Consider the following 19,631-nt stretch of genomic DNA (forward strand, 5'->3'; position numbering starts at 1 on the left):
AAATCATCCAAGAAATTTGGATCAACCATTGCTTGTGTGTCAATATCCTCATGCTCGCGTTCCTTCCAATCCACCATTTTTCACGATTTTTTCCCTGTAAGAACCATATAATCAAGTCAACAAACATCTTTGGCCAGATAAATTTGGATTCAAATGGACAAATTGAGAAAAAAACATGAAAAATTTTGTTCATGTGCTAGTGCAACTATTTTAAAAGTGGTAGCTCCGAAGGCGCACTTGGCAGTCTTCATAGCCCCTAATTGGCTCTTACCTGCAACTGACGGCTCGAGGAATGGCCTCCTGGATCTCCCGCAACTTGCTCTAGAAAAATTAGGGCACAAGTGGGTAAAAAGCTCTTCACACAAAGGTAAAATGGTAAATGGTAAAAAATAATTACTTTTTCCTCCTTTTATTCATTTTTTAATGAAATATTAGGGTTTTTAAGTATTTTTGACCTATTTTGCCTCAGAAACTGGATAATGCATTTACCTTTTTGTGCAACAACAGGTGACAGATTCTTGATGATGGTACTGGAGTCACGTTTCAGCTCTTTTCTTGACTAGTAAAACTCAAATGAAAATATCGCCGAGTATTTTTCCCTTTTTGACTCGTTAAAGAGGATAAAATGGGGGGTCCTCTTTCAAGCTCTTTTTCAACTCTTTAAACACGAAAATATTGCCGAGCTCTTGTCATTTTGAACTCATTAAAGGCTGTGAAACATTGTTTACCTAGTATACATTTACCCCTTTTTTGGGCTAGGATAAACTATTTACGAAAAAGGTACTCCTTGATTGAAATGGTCAAGCGGTACTCTCAAGTATCGTTTTCTACCTTTTCGGGCTCGAGAGACACAAATGTATGAAAAGGGACCATGTGGATTTTTCTATTCCATGTCTTTTTCAAACTATCTAAACATGAAAAAGATACTGAGTTACACCTTTTTCAGACTCGTTAAACATTAAATGACATCGGATTCGTCACCATGATAAACATGAGCTTCTCCTTCCTAGCGCTCATTAAACTTACTAGGTTAGATTCATCCGAAGGATGAACTTACAGTGCAATCATATGCTATCCCCTTCAATCTTGTGATTTAAAAAATAATTGGGGTACCTACCAAAATGGTGGGGGAAAAATGGGAAATTTTATCAGTTGTGTTGGCAGCTCACTCTTGAACATGACACTTTCTGCTTTGTGTCGGGTTGGGATATCCTCATTTCTTCATTGACCTTCCTAGGTTGGGCCATTTATTTTTGCCTTCCATTTTATCTCTACCACGTCATCATAACCACTGATCCTATGGATCCAAAATCTGCCAAACTCCGGAGTCGTGTCGCCGATATGTTCAAGAGTTGTCCTTCTACAGTTACCCTCATTCTCGATTCTCTGCATCATCCGAAATCATTTGCCTCCCTTTGTCTCGTGTCGATGGTGTGGGATACATCATGGCCCTCCTTCGACATGGTCACTTCCTGTCGACTTAGCTCATTATCTAGGAAGCTGGTCGTGAGACTCCCTTCCAGTAACTTATAGCTTGCATGCCCTAATGGCAAGTTCTTCGCACTCCATGACAACTTCACATCATTGGTTTTCGATTAGGTGATTTCGCGGGTGTTCAACTTCAATTCCTTTATTCACATTTCATGGATTGTGTTGATAGTAGCTTGAGAACCATTGCCATTATTGGTGGTTTCTCTTGCGCTTGTTAACAATTCACATCATCGACTGGTAATCAAGCGATTTTCTAGCATGTTTGACGTCAACACATCTATTCACATGTTAGAATTTGTACTTTGATCGGGTCGTGTTGGAGTGCAAGACCTTGGGCTCATGTTACAAAAGTCTAGGTTGCAAGGTGATGTGACATGATTATGATGATATACATGTCTCTTTCAGATGGATGGCTGTGACCATACCATGAGTTGTTATATGTGATCCTTCTCATTATTGGATGGTTGCAACCATACCTTGGTTTCGATATGATCCTCTTTATTGGATGGCTGCGTCCATGCCTGGATCCATTTACATGATCATTCTCTGGATGGCTGTGTCCATGCCGTGATTCATGTATCATTTGACAGAGTTTTCAGTAATGTATATTTATATGTACTTGCTTGCAAGTTCTCCGACGATGGACTCCGGTTCCCTGCACTTATTCGTAAATAATTTCACCCCTCACTCTAGTTCGACCTTCACGCTTTAGGGGGCATCTGTTACACAACATTTTTTCACTGTCCCTGTACTACCCATTCCATGATCCTGGAGGACCTCTACAATGAACCCTACATGCTTTCCCATCATGAAGAAACTCCCATCATGTCCCTCTTCATGAGTAGAACAATTCCCTTTTGCATCATTTCCCAAAAATCTTCCTTTTACCCCAGTTTACAAGACTGGCACTAATGATCTATGTCCTCCTCACACTGATATGCAGAGATTAAAACTATCACTAGATCTGATCAGAGCGACTGAGCCCTTTTTCATTCGTGCCGATCCTCTTTTGGCAAGTTTTTTCAATATGGATTCAAAGCTTCCAGGTCTAGAAGTTTCGTAACAGAAGTCTGGTAAATGGTTAGGCCGAATAGAGCCGAGGAAGTCAGTTGGGGCTCCTTTTCCCTATTAGGATGGAACTAACCCAAGAGATAAGGCCTTATACCATGATAAGAGGAACCATCTCCCCTCCATACAAGCTATATAAACCTCTCTTTTTCCCAAGCACAAGCTAGTTTTGAGTTTCTATTTTGGAGTTTTTGGAGTGTAAAGTTTTAACAAGACATCTATGGCTTGTACCTCTCTAGTTTATGTTTTAGGGAGAATTGTGTGTTTGGTTTGGTTTGAATACTAAAGGGAATAACCTTAAAACTTCCATTGTTGGGGCTATCCATGAGATGCAAGCATAAGTGTGTGGGAACTCGGATATGTCGGAGGAGAACAACAACTTCAAGGCATTTGTTGTAATCTCTTTCTGAACTTATATGAATACAACTATTGATTGATTTCATACATGAAGTGTTATCTAACATCTTTATGGCTTAATGTTCCTTGACCTATTAAGTAGGTTGAATGCACTTTGTATGTTATCACATTTGTTGTTTGCTGTTGTTTACTTGTTTCAGGTATTCGAAGGAAGAAAAAGAAAGATAACTAGAGTAAGGAAGCAGGATCATCACCAAGCGGAATAGCATACTAAGAGGTAGGCCCTCTTATTTGATTCTAGCTTAAGGAGATTTTCCATAGATTGTTTGTTTGTCGCTAGACCCATTCTCTCGGGCTAGAGGAATTGTTTCTGTCCACACTTAGAACTTACCTACACCACATCGGAAATTGAAGGATTGAGATATTAGAACTCTAGTGCAGTTGAAGTTTTGAAAAGTTCTGATATAGAGGGATTCTGATATGGGGCTAGCACATGGTCACAAGATCTCAATGAACCAAGGGCACAAAGCAGGTAACAAAGGGAGAATGGCCACTGACAGGAGTGTGAATAATTAACACCTTAAAGCTAAGTGATAGGTCATAGCTTGCGGTCCTATGATGAGAAGCACTATGAGGGTTAAGCAGAAGGAGCTCAACAATCAAAGGATTAGAATATCAGAACACTGCAGAACTATGATTACTGCGATATGGAATCACTTTGATAAGGATGTACAGAGCTATAAATAATGTATGGGATAGTAGCTGCAATATTGAATGAAGGCACAAAGGAGTTGGTCGTTGAAAAAAGACTAATCCTGTGGAAGAATATGTAACAAGAAACTGAGGACAACATTGACAACATAAATGAATTTGAGTGCTCGAAGGAAGAAATCAATTGCTTCACGTCCATGAATGGTTGAGGTAAATAAAACCAGAATGGTCACCCCTATGGGCTCTCAAGACCTCTGAAATGATAAATAAGCATAAGACTCTTGGAGGAGTGTGTAGGTCATCTGAGAATTTATTTCTCAGTACAGGATCTCTATGCAGGTAGACCACGAAGAACTAAGAGGACCATTTATGTTTTGGGTGATGTGACAAGAAACTATTAGGGGACGTAAGATCAGAAATTGAAGCCATCCATAAGTAAAAATTGGTAGCTTCAGAAAAGTACAGAGAGACTCCCGTGTGCAGTGTGCCTTAGTGGAAAAAAACCATCACTACCAATGGAAAATATGGGGAGTGGGCATTGAAGCAGAGAGATTGAAGAACCTGAGAAGACATAGTGTAATATAGTGGAAAAAGAAGCATGAGGACTATGTGGAGAGTTGCAAGGGCAGTGCTGAGGAGTTGTCAGTGAAGAGCCCTTGATAGTGATAGTGAGTTATGAGGGACTATTTATAGCAAAGGGTGGGGTGACCCTTGACATTCCCCTTTGTGACAGTTCAACTACCCTCATGACTCTTCATCTACTCTATGGCTGTTACATCGAACTATCGACACTTGACTTACACTTGACATGATGTTACATTACAATGTACATGTACCCATGTGAGACAAAATGGCTTGAGAAAGCTATGCTAGACATCACTCTGACTTAGACAACCATGGAAGTCCAACTCCTAAACATCCTCACAATGATCAACAGTAGCATACTGAAGCCAAGTTCGATAGTCCTTGATGGTGTTTGTGTGCTCCAAGGTGACATCTTTCTAGAACCTAACTCTTGCCTCCATAGCATCCGGGTACACTGCTAGGGCTCCTTTGTCCAACTCGTTTGAAATCATGCGCATCATTGTCTTCAATGTGGCCGGAGCAACAACATACTTGTGCATGATGTCTGCACTAATGGGAAAGTCTGGGCTAGTGGGAATGCGCATCAACTCGTTGAAGTAAGAGTCAAGCTCTAGTCAGACCTGTGCCTTTGTCTTCACCTGGGTGAGAGTCCCAATAGATGGGATCACATGTGAATGCACCACAACATCCATACTCTTGAATATACGTGCATGGGAATCTTGTATACTAGTGATGAGCTGCGGGAGCTCTTCATAGTTTCGGATTTGATTCATGATACGTGCCTTCAGATCGACCACATTGACATTCATCATCTTAGGCAAGTGAAGATGGGCTCTGTTGAGATGGAAAACTTCCTTATGCACGGTACCAAACTTAGAGTACAATGCTCACATAACTGTGTTAATGGACAATACTTCATCTAGTATTGCCTTCTTGAGCTCAACTCGGGCGGATGTTGTCACCAACTCTCCTCCTTCCTTGGTCGTCTGTAGTTCCTTAGCCATTCACTCATTCTTAGATATCAAAAAGTGAACACTTGAGCTAGTGGCTTCGGCATACACTTTGGTAGAATCGGCCAAGGCTACTAGATGTTTGCGCATGTCAGACACGATCACTCATTCCTTAACTTGCGCAGGAGATGTATGATCATCCGGAGTCGACACTCTATGAGACTACAAAACTCTATGTTGAGACTCATCGAATGAGATGTTGTGCATCTCTCCTTTCGGCTGATCTCCAAGGATCTCGGTGCCTCCTTGGTCACTTGAGACTTTATCATCATGTGGATGTGGTGAAGCAGGTAAGTCGACCTCTTGGTGGTGAGGCATGAGGTCAATGTCCTATTCCAATTCTCGTTGCTCCATATCCGTATCCAACTGTTGAAGTGCTTGCTCTATCTCGTGAGTGAAGTCTTGCTCCTATGATGGTTCACCTTGTCTGCCTAATGCCAGCTATTCTGATGAATCCACAACCTATATGGGTGTTGTTTCATTCGTTTGCACATGTTGTGCCCCCTACTGTACCTATTTTTTCTGTACTTCCCTCTCCTATTTCCACAACTCTTCTTCCTTCCGAAGTTGCTCCTTCAACTCATGCAACTCCTTTTCTGTCTCTTCCATACATTGTTTCTCCCTTTGCCTTTGCGCGATTCTCTTGACGCGTTGTTGTCTCTTTGCCTCTAAGCCATAGCTGCTTTTTCCACAAGTGGATCTTCTCGGAACTTGCATCTTTTCTCTTCCTCCATGTGGTCGACACTCATCCTCTTTCCCTTGTCGCGCACTGGTATGCTTGCCTTTGTTACTACTGTTGTTGGTTTTGGTGCTCTCTGGGATGCTAATTAATTTTGCTTTGCTAACCACTCCATAGCGAAGCCGACATGTTCATTGGGTTTGGAGAAATTGTAGCAATATCTCCATGGGTCCTCCTCCGCCCAATGACATGCCCCATGGATCCAATTGAACTGTACTCTCGTGTAGTGATCTTTCAAAATACAATGTGGGTCATATAGATTGTAACTTCGGAGGTCGAAAGGATACTTATTTATTTGTTTTGCTTCGAAATCTTCTTGCTTGAAATTCCTCATCTCATATAACCTAATCTGCAACGGAAGAGTGGGCCAAGATGCCTTCTTCTTTCGGTGTAGTCTAGTTGTCAATCCTGCCAAGATGTGATATGCTACTTCCTGAATGATGAGTATGTCCAAGGAAAACTTCGGTAGAACATGCGGAGGCTTCTCTGCACTGAACATTTGTATGAAGGTGCCGGACAATGAGGCATACCAATTAGCAATGTCTATTAGTGCCTCTATTGCTGCGCTCTACATGCAGGGTGGATCCTGTTTGAATATCATCCTGTAAACTAGGGTGAAAAAATGATTAGAAAACCGTGTGATAACTCCTCTGAAGCTGCATTCGGACAACAACTTACAATATGTGTTCACAGGAGTCTCCATTGGTGACCAAGCCCACTCCAAGCCCGGGAACTCCTGTTGGGCACAGATTGCATCTAAGATATAGATGGACATGTAGATCTCTGCTTGTATACCTTCGGGTGACTGTTGAGCCCTTGTTACCTGTTCCTTCAGCTGATGGGCCAACATGCTAGATTAGTTACATGTTTTTCCTTATCTTGCCGGTTGGTCCGGCGCGAGCACCCAACTCTCAGGGAAGGTTTCCATGCTTTCTTGGCCACACAATCAATATGAAAATATGACCAAGTATTGAGACGCCTTCCACAATATCTTTGTCTTGTAGATCTGGTTGGGTGTCAACCTAAATCTAGCTGGCTCCTTTACCCAAGTCTTCAAGATTTCTCTGGAGTTTGCATTGTTGTTGGGTATGTTGAAGGGAGTCTCCATGATAGTCACGGGCTTCGACATCTGATACATCTCATCATAATATGGTGCCCAGGAGGTTGCAATATTCATCCCACTGACATTGTTCAAAGTCGTTGTCTTAGGATCAGTGTGTGAGATGATCCAGCGTATCATGTCTGCACATGGGAACGCAGTTTATCTGCATGAAATACGATACAAGCTGGACTTGTGAATCTTCACATACACATGGCGGCCTTCGAGGTCTTCCCTAAAAGTTCCTACAAATGCTTCATTGACTTCTTGCCATTTCAGCTTGATGTCCTTGTCTAGAAACAACTTGGTATCTTCATCGATCGGTAGACATGCAGACACCTACTCAACTGGTGCTCCAGTTGCACTTCCATGAGTGTCCTTCGATCCTGCTCTCTTGGAGGCCATTGATCCTACATTGCTAAGAGGCAGATGGACACCTAAAAGATATGGAGACAAAGCGACATGCATGGCAAGAAAAATGTCAGCGAAAACCAAAGCAAATTCGGGGAATGCCATAACACATACCTGGGGAATGATAGACAAAGATTGCACAATTTCTTCTGGGAGGTTGGGTGACTAGTTGCTAGAACTGCACAAAAGGCAGTTTGGGCTATCTGGAAGGAAAGACTGGCTATTGGATTTGCACAATGCACAATCCATACTGACTGTTGATTGTTGGGATTGCATAATGCGTAATTCTAGTTGGCAATGACTGTAGGCTCAAGGACTACATTACATAATTTTCTGGGCCAGAAGTCACTATCCCTCAGAAATGTGCAAAGTAGTCCTGAAGATAGTGCCTAGGTAGAAATGCACATTTATGGAGAGGAAGACATAGCCTTCCTTCCCTGGATTGTGCAATGCTGTCTTGGTGAGGCAGAGTCTGGGCCAAGGCTGGCCAGACTCACCGACGGGCAACTTAAAGAAAATGTGAAAGTGAATGCATAGCGAAACTAAGTGAAAGCATAAGTGATTGATCATGCATGCAAACATTGAATGAAATATTCAATAAACATAGAGACATGCATGTGGGAGAAGCGAGTCGCCGAATCGGCGACCGTTCAAGCAAAACAGTTTCATGCATGCGACAACAGTGAGATAACAACAAAACTAAAATGGTGCTAGTACAAGCTAGTATGCATGTAAATGATAACAAGCGTTCAAACAAATCAAGCAAACAACACTCACACAAGCAAAAACACAAAAGGCGACATAAATGATGAAAAAGACAAGTTGAGACCACTTACCCGTGAATAGCTGAGTCGGATGTGTCGAAGAGCCCTGGATGTGTTGTGGGATGTCAGAGCTCCAAGATCGATGTGAATGAATGAGATTTGATGCATCGAATAAATAAGTTGGAGCTCATGACACACATGCAACAAATCTAGGAAAAAGTGATACTTGGAGGAAAGTTTCTAAATTGACTTTGCATGTAAACTTCAGATGCTAAAAATAGCTCCCTGAATCAAGGGATGCTTTTTGAATGTTTCCTTTTGCTATTTCAGGAAAAGAAAGCCATGCATGCAAGTCAAGTTTGCTTGTTCACGAGTGGAACTGGTCAACCCAACTTCTCATGCATGAGGCTGCTCAACTATTGGGAGGAAACATGCATTTCTGGATGGGAGCTGGGCTGGATGCCTAGGATATTTATGCAATTTCTGGGCTGAGCAGTTGACTGATGCTAAGGATTACGCAATTCCTGGGTTGAGCAGGCCTGCTGGGATGGATTGCGTAGTTTTCTGGGTGAAGCCTAACTGGTAGGATTGCGCAATTCTGGATCCCAGCAGGTTGTTAGACATAATTGCACAATTTCTATAGGGAAGGCTGGTTGCCCTCCAGAATTGTGCAATTTATTTGGGGAGTTTCTCAGCCTGTAGCTAGACCAATTCCAGATGAACAACTTGTGAGGGGAATGCATCAAGCTTTGATCGACAGGCTATCTTTGTGCAAGAAAATCACTGAATCTTGTGTACTTGATGAAGCAAGACAAGGTGTTGTGAAAGGTTAGCAGGGAGGCTCCAAAACGAAGCTAAGGCAAAATTTTGGAGGGTGGTTGTAGCCGCTACAAAACTTGGCGACACACTGGTAGAACTCCATCTCTCTGAATGGACCTTGTTTGTGAAAAGCAAGTCTAATACCTCCGGAAGCATTGTTCAGTTCTCAGTTCATCTTGGTTTCACATTAGCTTGATTGTAAGATGTAGCATCTGCCAAGCTCTTGGTCGATTGAGACACATTCCAAGCCAAGGAAACACAATTGTTTCGATTGGGGTTGAGGGGTATATTGGTGCACAAGCAGTATAGTCATTAGAGTCTTAGTTTCATCTCTGGTGTTGCTCCGCTGCTAGCAGGCCTGGATAATACCCAAATGAATTCACATCGGAACACAAGCATGGCTCTGCTACCAGCGAGCCTGGTCAGTACCTTGACGGAGTTGCTTGCATCAACTCTCTGCGCAGGAATACTTTCTCTTCTTTCGTCTTATTCATTTTTCATTTTGTATTTTTTCACTTTTCATTTTTTTATTTTTCATATTTTCAACTGTGCATAGCACTTATTCATTTCAGAGGTAGAAGAGAGATCATGAATTATTGAGAGAAGAAGAGGTTTTTTCAGCATAGAAGTAGTTTATTATACCTCTGATGTGCCTATTAAGGTTCTCCCCCTCACCTTACTCTACTTGACTGAGCTGACAAGGGTTAACCCAAAAAACAACCAACTAGAGTAGGTGACACTAGTTAGCGCGCAAGCATTGTGTTTTCACCAAGGTTCTCTTCAAACAGTACGTATTTTCCTTCGACGTATCATGGACTAAAAGTAACAAGCTCTTCATATAGAGGCAAGATGATAGATAACCAAGTACTGATAGCTACACCAGGCCTCTCTTACTTCACCCAACTTGTTTCAAGAGTCATACATGGTTTCATGCGAAACTAACCTACGAACGAAACAAGAAAACAAACAAACAACAAAGCAAAGCAGAAGCAGAAGAAAAAGTGAAAGCAAAGCGAGTAAGCAAACAAGCAAGCAAACAAACTAAAAGAAAACACTACTCCTACTCCTAAGCTAACGGTGCACTGGCCTGATCACGCGAAGTGATATTTCCAATGCAGCCACCGGCGCATTGGTTGACCCATGTTGGTGAAGGCTTGGTTCGTGAGCAACCTGGTTGTGTGAACTAGCAAACAAGAAAGATATAACAATGAATACAACCACACTTCGTGTTTCAAAGTGCCCACAGGACGTAAGTGAGTGGAAGTGTATGACCAACAGTCTATGGACTTATCATGGTGTTGTTTGACACCACGTGCAACTTTGAAGCATATGCACACTCTTGACTGTGACATGCAAGCAAATGAAAGAAACAAAGACAACTTGTGTTGTGCGCGTGTGCTTTCAATGTAAGATTCCTCCAATGCATGAGTGATAGGATCGTGTAGTTCAAGTGGAGGAAGTAGGATTTGTGTGTGAGATTGATATTCAATGCATATAGATGACAGATGAGGAGCCTCAAGTGATTGAAAAATTTCCTGATCAGAAGTGAAACAAACCTACGGATAGTGAGGGTCTGACATAATCATCAGCTCAGGCTAAAGTGCCTCGACAGTCTGGAGTGTTTCAACTTCATCGTTAGATAGATCATCATAGACCAGTGGCTTCGAAAAAATGGCTGTGATAGAATCATGATCGTGATTGAATATGGGAGTAAATGGATCACGAAATCCACGATAAAAAAAATCAATGATTTCATCGACATCCTCATGATATGATGAATCAAACAAAGGGGTAGATGAAAAGCAGACAAATTTATCCTCTGTGTTTCTGGAGAAGGAAGATGAAAGATCAAGTGGATTTTCAATGAATAACTTATCCTCTCCATTTTCGGATGATGGACTGACATCTGGTGTGTCTTGCGAGTGATCAGTACAGGATCTCTATGCAGGTAGACTACAAAGAACTAAGAGGACCATCTATGTTTTGGGTGATGTGACAAGAAACTATCAGGGGATGCAAGATGAGCAATTGAAGCCATCCATAAGTACAAATTGGTAGCTTCAAAATAGTACAGAGAGACTCCCGTGTGTAGTGTGCCTCAGTGGAACAAAACCATCACCACCAATGGAAAAGATGGGTATGTGAGCATATGTGTGTGTGTGCAGAGTTGTGTGAGTTTGCATTGAAGTAGAAAGGTTGAAGAACATGAGAAGGCATAGTGTAATATAGTGGAAAAAGCAGCATAAGGACTATGTGGAGAGTTGTAAGGGTAGTGCTGAGGAGTTATCAGTGAAGAGTCCTTGATAGTGAAGTGTTGACGGTGCTGGACCCGCCAACATGTCAGGGGATCTCCCTGGTAAGAAGTCCCAATTAGACCTCAGACTGTTTGGTGTAGGAGTCCCAGCAGTGGGTCATATGGTAATGCCTTGACCGCGATTTTGCACAGAGGCAAGTAAGATAACTTTGTTGGTAGGAAGGGTGTAACAACTGCAATGAGCCAATGAAGGTGCATGAGAGCTTCTAACACACGGGGGTTGAGATGAGTGTGCCCCTTGGAAACCTATGATAACACGCAAGTTAAGAAGGGAACACACGAGAAAAGATACATCACAACATGGAAGGAAAGTTAGCAAGCAATCCAAAGTGATGGTTAAACCAACAATACATTTCAGAAAGATTCATACATACATACACAAATAGCTATACATGCATGCGTAAGAAAACCAATACATATATTATTTATAGTAAACCAAATAGCATAGTATACAATATAACATATGCATGAAACGTGTTGGCTCTTTTTATATTAATAATTGTAAGTTCGAGTCATACAATACATCCATGTCCAACCACTAGTTCTATTAGCAGAACGTTACAACAACAACCGCTTGCTCCTCCAAAGAGATGTACTAGCTCTGTGTAGTGGAGAAGCCAAGGCTCGTTACAATAGTGTCCAAGATCTCTCCAAGATAGTCTTATCGCAAGCTTGGATGACCAAAAGCCTGTACAATGAGTTATGAGGGACTATTTATAGCAAAGGGTGGGGTGACCCTTGACATTTCCTTTTGTGACAGTTCAACTACCCTCATGACTCTTCATCTACTCTATGACTGTTACATCCAACTATCGACACTTGACTTACGCTTGACATGACGTTACATTACAATGCACATGTACCTTTGTGAGACAAAATGGCTTGAGCAAGCCATGCTAGACATCACTCTAACTTAGGCAACCATGGAAGTCCAACTCCTCAACATCCTCATGATGATCAACAATAACATACTGATGCCAATATTGATAGTCCTTGATGGTGTCTGTGTGCTCCAAGGTGACATCTTTCTGGAACTTGACTCTTGCTTCCATAGAATCCAGGTACACTGCTCGGGCTCCTTTGTCCAACTCGTCTGAAAGCATACGCATCATTGTCTTCAATGCAGTCGGACCAACAACATACTTGTGCACGGTGTCTACACTGATGGGAAAGTCTGGGCTAATGATAATGCACATAAACTCATCAAAGTACGAGTCAAGCTCTAGTCAGACCCATGCCTTTGTCTTCGCCTCGAGTCAAGCTCTAGTCAGACCTATGCCTTTGTCTTCGCCTTGGTGAGAGTCCCAAGGGATGGGATCGCATGTGCGTGCACCAAAACATCCATAATCTTGAATACACATGCATGGGAAGCTTGTATACAAGTGATGAGCTACGGGAGCTCTTCATAGTTCTAGATTTGACTCCGGATGCATGCCTTCAGCTCGATTGCACTAACCTTCATCATCTTAGGCAAGTCAAGCGAAGCTCCCTTGTATCTCATCGTCCATGTTTTCATGTGATCAAAAACACCATGCAAGTTTGCCAAGATACATGCTCTTCTAGCACATCGCTGCTGCCATCCATTGAGATGGACGACTACCTTATGCATGGTACCAAACTTGGAGTACAACGCTCGCATAACTATGTCAAGGGAAAATAATTCATCTAGTATTTCCTTCTTCAGTTCATCTTGGGTAGATGTTGTCACCAACTTTCCTCCTTGCTTGGCCGTCTGTAGTTCCTTAACCATTAGCTCATTCTCAACTATAAAAAAGTGAACACTTGAGCTAGTAGCTTCGACATACACTCTGGTAGCATCGGCCAAGGCTGCTAGATGTTTGTGCACGTCAGACACAATCACTCGTTCCTCAATTTGCATAGGAGATGTATGATCATCCGGAGTCGACACTCTACGCGACTGCATAACTCTATGTTGAGACTCATTGAATGAGATGTTGTGCATCTCTCCTTTCGACTAATCTCCAAGGATGTCAGTGCCTCCTTGGTCACTTGAGACTTGCTCATCATCTGGATGCGGTGAAGCAGGTAAGTCAACCTCTTGGTGGTGAGGCATGAGGTCGATATTCTGTTCCAATTCTCGTTGCTCCATATCTGTATCCAACTGTTCAAGTGCTTTCTCTATCTTGTGAGAAAATTCCTTCTCCTACAATGGTTCACCTTGTCTGCCTGATGCCAGCTATTCTCATGAATCCACTACCTGTATGGGCATTGTTTCATTTGTTTGCACATGTTGCGTCCTCTACTGTACTTGTTGTTGCTGCACTTCCCTCTCCTTTTTGTGCATCTCTTATTCCTTTCGGAATTGCTCCTTCAACTCATGCAACTCCTTCTCTGTCTCTTCCATCCTTCATTTCTCCCTCTGCCTTTGTGCGAGAATCTTGTTGCATTGTTGCCTCTTTGCCTCTATAGCCATAGCTTGTTTTTCCACAAGTTGATCTGATCGGAAATTGCATCTTTTCTCCTCCTCCATGCAGTCGAAAATATTCCTCTTTCTCATGTAGCGCATTGGTATGCTTGCCTCTGCTACTATCTCTGCTGGTGCTGGTGCTCTCCACGATGTTGCTTCATGTTTCTTTTCTAACCACTCCACAACGAAGCCGACCTATTCATTGGGTCTGGAGAAACTGTAGAAATATCTCCATGGGTCCTCCTCCACCCAATGGCATGCCCCATGGATCCAGTTGAACTATACTCTCGTGTAGTGATCTTTCACAATACAATTTGGGTCATACAGATTGTAACTTCGGAGGTCAAATGGATACTTCTTCATCTGTTCAACTTCGACTTCCGCTTGCTTGAAACTCCGGATCTCATATAACCTAATCTGCAATGGAAGAGGAGGCCAAGGTGCCTTCTTCTTCCGATGCAGACTAGCTGTAAATCCTACTGAGATGTGATATTATACTTCCTGCATGACGAGTATGTCCAAGGAAAACTTCGGTAGAACATGCAGAGGCTTCGCCGTGCTGAACATCCGTATGATGGTGTCAGATGGTGAGGCATACCAATCAGCAATGTCTATTAGTGCCTCCATTGCTGCCCTCGACATGAAGGGTGGATCTTGTTCGAATATCATTTTGTAAACTAGGGTGACAAAATGATCAGACAGTCATGTGATAACTCCTCTAAAGCTGCATTCAGACAACAACTTACAATATGTGTTCACAACAGTCTTCGTCGATGACCAAGCCCACTCTAAGCTTGGGAACTCCTGTCGGGCATAGATTGCATCTAAGATATAGGTGGACATGTAGATCTCTGCTTGCATACCTTCGGGTGAGTGTCAAGCCCTCGTTACATGTTCCTTCAACTAATGGGCCAACATGCCGAACCAGTTACATGGTTTTCCTTCTCTGGCCAGTTGGTCCAGTGCGATCACCCAACTCTGTGGGAAGTTTTCTGTGCTTTCTTGAACATACATTCAACATGAAAATATGACCAAGTTTTGATACACCTTCCGCAGTATCTTCATCTTGTAGATCTCGTTGGGTGTCAACCTGAATCTAGCTGGCTCCTTTACCCAGGTCTTCAAGATTTCTCTAGAGTTTGCATTGCTACTGGATATGCTGAAGGGAGTCTCCATGATAGTCACAGGCTTCAACATCTGATACGTCACATCATAATCCTATGCCCAAAAGGTTGCAATCTTCATCTCACTGACACTTCTCAAAGTCATCATCTTGGGATCAGTGTGCGAGACGATCCAGTGTATCATGTCCGCGCATGGGAACGCGAGGTATTTGCATGCAATCCGGTACAAGCTGGACTTGTTAATGTTCACATACACCTGGATATCTTCAAGGTCTTCCCTAAAAGTGCTTGCAAATTCTTCATTGACTTCTTTCCATTTCATGTTGATGTCCTTGTCTAGAAACAACTTGGTATCTTCATAGATCGGTAGACATGCAGACACCTACTCAACTGTTGCTCCAGTTGCACTTCCGTTAGTGTCCTTCAATCCTGCTCTCTTGGAGGCCATTGATCCTGTACTGCTAAGAGGCAGATGAACACCTGAAAGATCTAGAGAGAAAGCAACATGCATGCAAAGCAATCTGCCAGTGAAAACCAAGGCAAATTCGGGGAATGACATAATACATACACGGGGAATGATAGACAAAGATTTCACAATTTCTTTTGGGATGCTGGGTGGCTGGCTGCTAGAACTGCTTAAGAGGCAGTCTGGGCTGTCTAGGAGGCAAGACTGGCTGTTGTATTTGTGCAATGTGCAATCCAGACTGACTACTGACTGCTAGGGTTGCACAATGCACAATTCCAGCTGGCAATGACTACATGCTCAGGGACTGCATTACGCAATTTTCTGGGCCAGTAGTCACTGTCCCTTAGAAATGTGAAAATCAGTCCTGGAGGACAATGTTTGGGCAGAAATGCACATTTCTGGAGAGGAATACAAAGCCTTCCTTCCCCGTATTGCGCAATGTTGTCTTGGTGAGGGAGAGTCTAGGTCAAGGCTGACCAGACTCGCCGATGATCCAGGTGGATCTTCAGATACAATGGCATGGAAACTCAAAAATCAAAGTGATCAGAATAAAGCCAACTCAAGACCAGAATGTGGATCTCGTCTTTCTGATTCCAACGGTACTTCAATCCAAGTCCGAATGACGAAGTTATTGCAAAAAGAAGGGCTCTTCAATCCTTAAGAAAATGAGGAATTTCCTTTGAAAAATGGGTCTTAAAGCCTTAAAGGAAAATCGCAATCGAAGGTTGCATGAGGGCGGACTTAAGCATTGGGCCATGGAACCCCCAATCACCGATCTCTGATTAGATCGGATCAGCAGATAGGAGGCAATCACAATCGGCGGTCATATATATTTATATATATATGCTTATATCGGTGATCGGGCAATCGGATCGGCGATACACCGATCGACGAAACCATTATCGGGGTGATGTATGAGCAGGACCGATGCGATCGGCCGATGCCGATATCGGTGATCGATGATCGGCAGTCGACCCTTCCCCATGAACAGGACCTATGGACCAGCGAAATGCCGATCCACAACCTCAGCATGAACCCGATACAGACTATAAGCCGATTTAATAATATTTGAGGTCCGACATATGGTTTTTGGGCAGATTTGCAGTGTTTTTTGAGGTTTTGAAGTCTTATCAAAGCAATGATAAACAAGCCATTTTCAGGAACGGTTGCACCCGCCGATCCTTCCACTCTACCAACCTCTCTTATTAACCAGGCATGCCCCGTTTTAAATGGGATCTTGTCCGAAAATCTTTTATAAAAGAGGATCAATGTAAGAGCATGGGAAGAGGCGTTTTTATGGTTGTGGCACGCTATTTCGTAGAGGTTGAGAGCAATTATTGATCTTTTTTGAACAGTTACACACTCCAGCCCTCTTCTACAACTGCGAGAAGCTTTGGCGCTGCATACCACTCCATCTCTAACATTCATTTCATAGCCATAAGGCAGATTGGAGGTATAAGCCTCTTTATGGACAGATTGATGAATGTAATTCTTTTTATTCATGCCATTTAATAAGAAAGGCCTCCCCATTGTTGAGTTGGGCCCAAAGACGTAGTCCAAATTGGATGAACTTCGTTATCAAGCCTTGGTGTCTTCTTTTGTGCCTTTTATGTGTTTCCTTCTTCTTTTCATATGTGCACATTTATGTGTTAAGCTGCAATTTTATATGTAATTCTTTTTTATACATCTATAAGTGAAAACATCCTGGATCAAGTGGTATCAAAGCAGGGCTTTTTAGATGTGAGTTGCATGTTTGTATGCTAACAAGAGGTAGGCTTCAAAGAGGTGAAGGGAATCTAGAACCTTTCGATCCAGAGGCAGGGCGTGCACCTCAAAGAAGAAACATGGCTGAAGAGGAAGCTCGTATTGAAGAGGAGCGCAATTTCAGAAAGACTATCTATTCAATGGCAGATAATATCAGAAAGTTGGTTATAAGACTGGAAAAAGATGAAGAGAGGAATCCAGAAGGACAAGGTTCAGCACATGGGAATGATGGAGAAGAACCCCCTCCTTCTCCTTCTAGTGGTGAAGGTTCTTCTTCCCCACACCACCATAATCAGAGAAATCCAAAGGATGCATCTAAGAAACCTTTTTTTAAATTAGATGTTAAATTTGATCTTCCTGTGTTTAATGGTGAAAGTAACACAAAAAAGCTTAACAATTGGATCAGGCAGATTGAGGTTTATTGCAGGATTCAACAAATTGTAGAGGATGAGGCAAAAATCTAGCTGGCCTCTCTACAGCTGGGCAACACAGCTCTCGTTTGGTGGGAGAGTAAATTGCAGAGCAGTAAAAATGTGGGTAAGCTCTTTTCCTCATGGTTCGATTTTACTTTTGCGTTAAAGGAACAATTTTATCCCTTAGGATACAAACAAAAAGCTTTGATGAATTGGAAATATTTAAGGCAAGGCAAAGGGCAGGATGTTCAGAGTTTTACAAAAGAATTTAGGAAGCAAGCACTGAATTTGGGTATTGCACTAGATACACCTGAAGTTGTAACTAAGTATATTGGCTCACTGCATAGTTATATTCAACATTCATTATTGTTGTTTGAACCAACCACTATTGACACAGCTAGTGTGAAAGCAATTCATATTGAAAACAGAGGCAAGAATGAAAGAGAGGACCAATCTAGAAAGCCACCGTTCAAACCTTCCAATGGCAAGTCCAAAGCGAAATGGAAAGGGAAGGAGAATAAAATAGCAGCAACCAAAGAGGGAGAACGACCTTATTGCAATCATTGCAAGAGAGAAGGGCACGATGATGACCACTGCTGGAAGTAGCACCCAGAAAAATGCCCAAATAAGTATGGAGGAAAAGGGAAGCAGAAAACAGTGGCAGCATCACAACAATACCTTGGATCAGATTTAGGAGATGAAGCGCTGGTCACAACAGCGGGAACAAAAGGTACCTTTACACCTCTTGTTGATTCTAAATCACAAGGAAGCACCAGTTTTGTAGATGAGTCCATTTCAAATGATAGAAAAAGGATTGAATTATTTCATATCAGAGTTGTAGTAAATCATACCAAAGTAGAAACTCTGTTTGATATGGGGTCCCAAGAAAATTTGATTGCAGAATCCTTGGTAAAGAAGCTTGGCTTAGAAACAAAACCACACCGAAAGCCTTATCCACTGGGATGGATACATGATAAAGCTAAATTGAATGTAACCCAACAGTGCAAGCTAAAATTTGTGATTGCTTCTAAGCTGGTAGATGAAGTAGAGATGGATGTTATACCACTGGACATCTATGGCATGGTATTGGGGAGCCCCTACCTATATGACATAAAAGCTATCTTTTTCTGCCATGAGAATAAATACCACATCGCGAAGGATGGGGTAGAATATATAGTGTGGGCTCATCAGAACAAAATTAATGCCAGCCTCATAAGTGCTGGGCAGATGAAACAACTGGTGAACTCCAGCAAGGCATGCATGCTTATGGTCGTCAGGGAAAAGGAGGCCGAATTTGCAGATGCATTCCAAGGCTGCGATGGTAAGCATAAACAAGAATTGATGGATTTAATTGCTGATTATAATGAAATGTTTCAGGAGCCGTGGGGATTACCTCCAAAGAGGGAAGTCCAACACGAAATCCACCTGTTGCATGACGCCCCTCTACCGAATATCGACATGTATAGGATGTCGGCAGTTGAAATGGAGGAGATTAAGCGGCAACTGCAGGAATTGCTGGACCAAGGCGTAATCAGGACGAGCTCCTCTCCATGCGGGTCACCGATTGTTCTAGTGCCAAAGAAGGACAGTAGCTAGAGGATGTGCATGGACTACCGTGCGCTCAACAAAATATCAGAAAAAAATCTCTATCCCCTCCCACGCATAGATGATTTATTGGATCAATTAAAAAATGTTGTATATTTCACAAAATTGGATCTGCGCAGTGGCTATCGCCAGGTCTGAATTGCGGAGCAGGATGTGTGGAAAACCACTTTCAAAATCAAGCAGGGGATGTTTGAATGGATGGTAATGCTATTTAGGCTTTGCAACTCTCCAACCACCTTTATGCGGGTTATGAATCATATATTTCAGCCTTTCATTGATGAGTTTGTTCTTGTATATTTAGATGATATACTTGTTTTCAGCAAGAGTTGGTTTGAACATATGAGTCATGTAAAGAAAGTGCTTGATGTGCTGAAGAAAGAAAAATTCTTTGTAAAATTTTCAAAGTGTGAGTTCGGGAAAACCTCTTTGGGTTACCTAGGTCATATTGTTGGTCATGGTCAGT

The 19,631-nt window shown here is 42.4% G+C and overlaps 1 protein-coding gene across 1 annotated transcript; it reads left to right on the forward strand.

The window, feature by feature from the left end:
- The first annotated feature begins 18,436 nt into the window (after window positions 1-18,436).
- On the forward strand, window positions 18,437-19,159 carry LOC149208402 (uncharacterized). Its single transcript, XM_089398327.1, has one exon. The coding sequence runs from the start codon at window positions 18,437-18,439 to the stop codon at window positions 19,157-19,159; it is 723 nt and encodes a 240-aa protein (XP_089254453.1).
- Window positions 19,160-19,631: the final 472 nt, after the last annotated feature.

The sequence above is a fragment of the Pinus tabuliformis genome, chromosome 1_2, assembly GCF_031772625.1.
Source record: "Pinus tabuliformis cultivar Carrire ecotype Pingquan chromosome 1_2, CPIR1, whole genome shotgun sequence".
Lineage (NCBI taxonomy): Eukaryota > Viridiplantae > Streptophyta > Pinopsida > Pinales > Pinaceae > Pinus > Pinus tabuliformis.

Coding starts and splice junctions, on each gene's coding strand:
- LOC149208402 (XM_089398327.1), top strand. CDS start 18,437: ATGGGGTCCCAAGAAAATTTGATTGCAGAATCCTTGGTAAAGAAGCTT.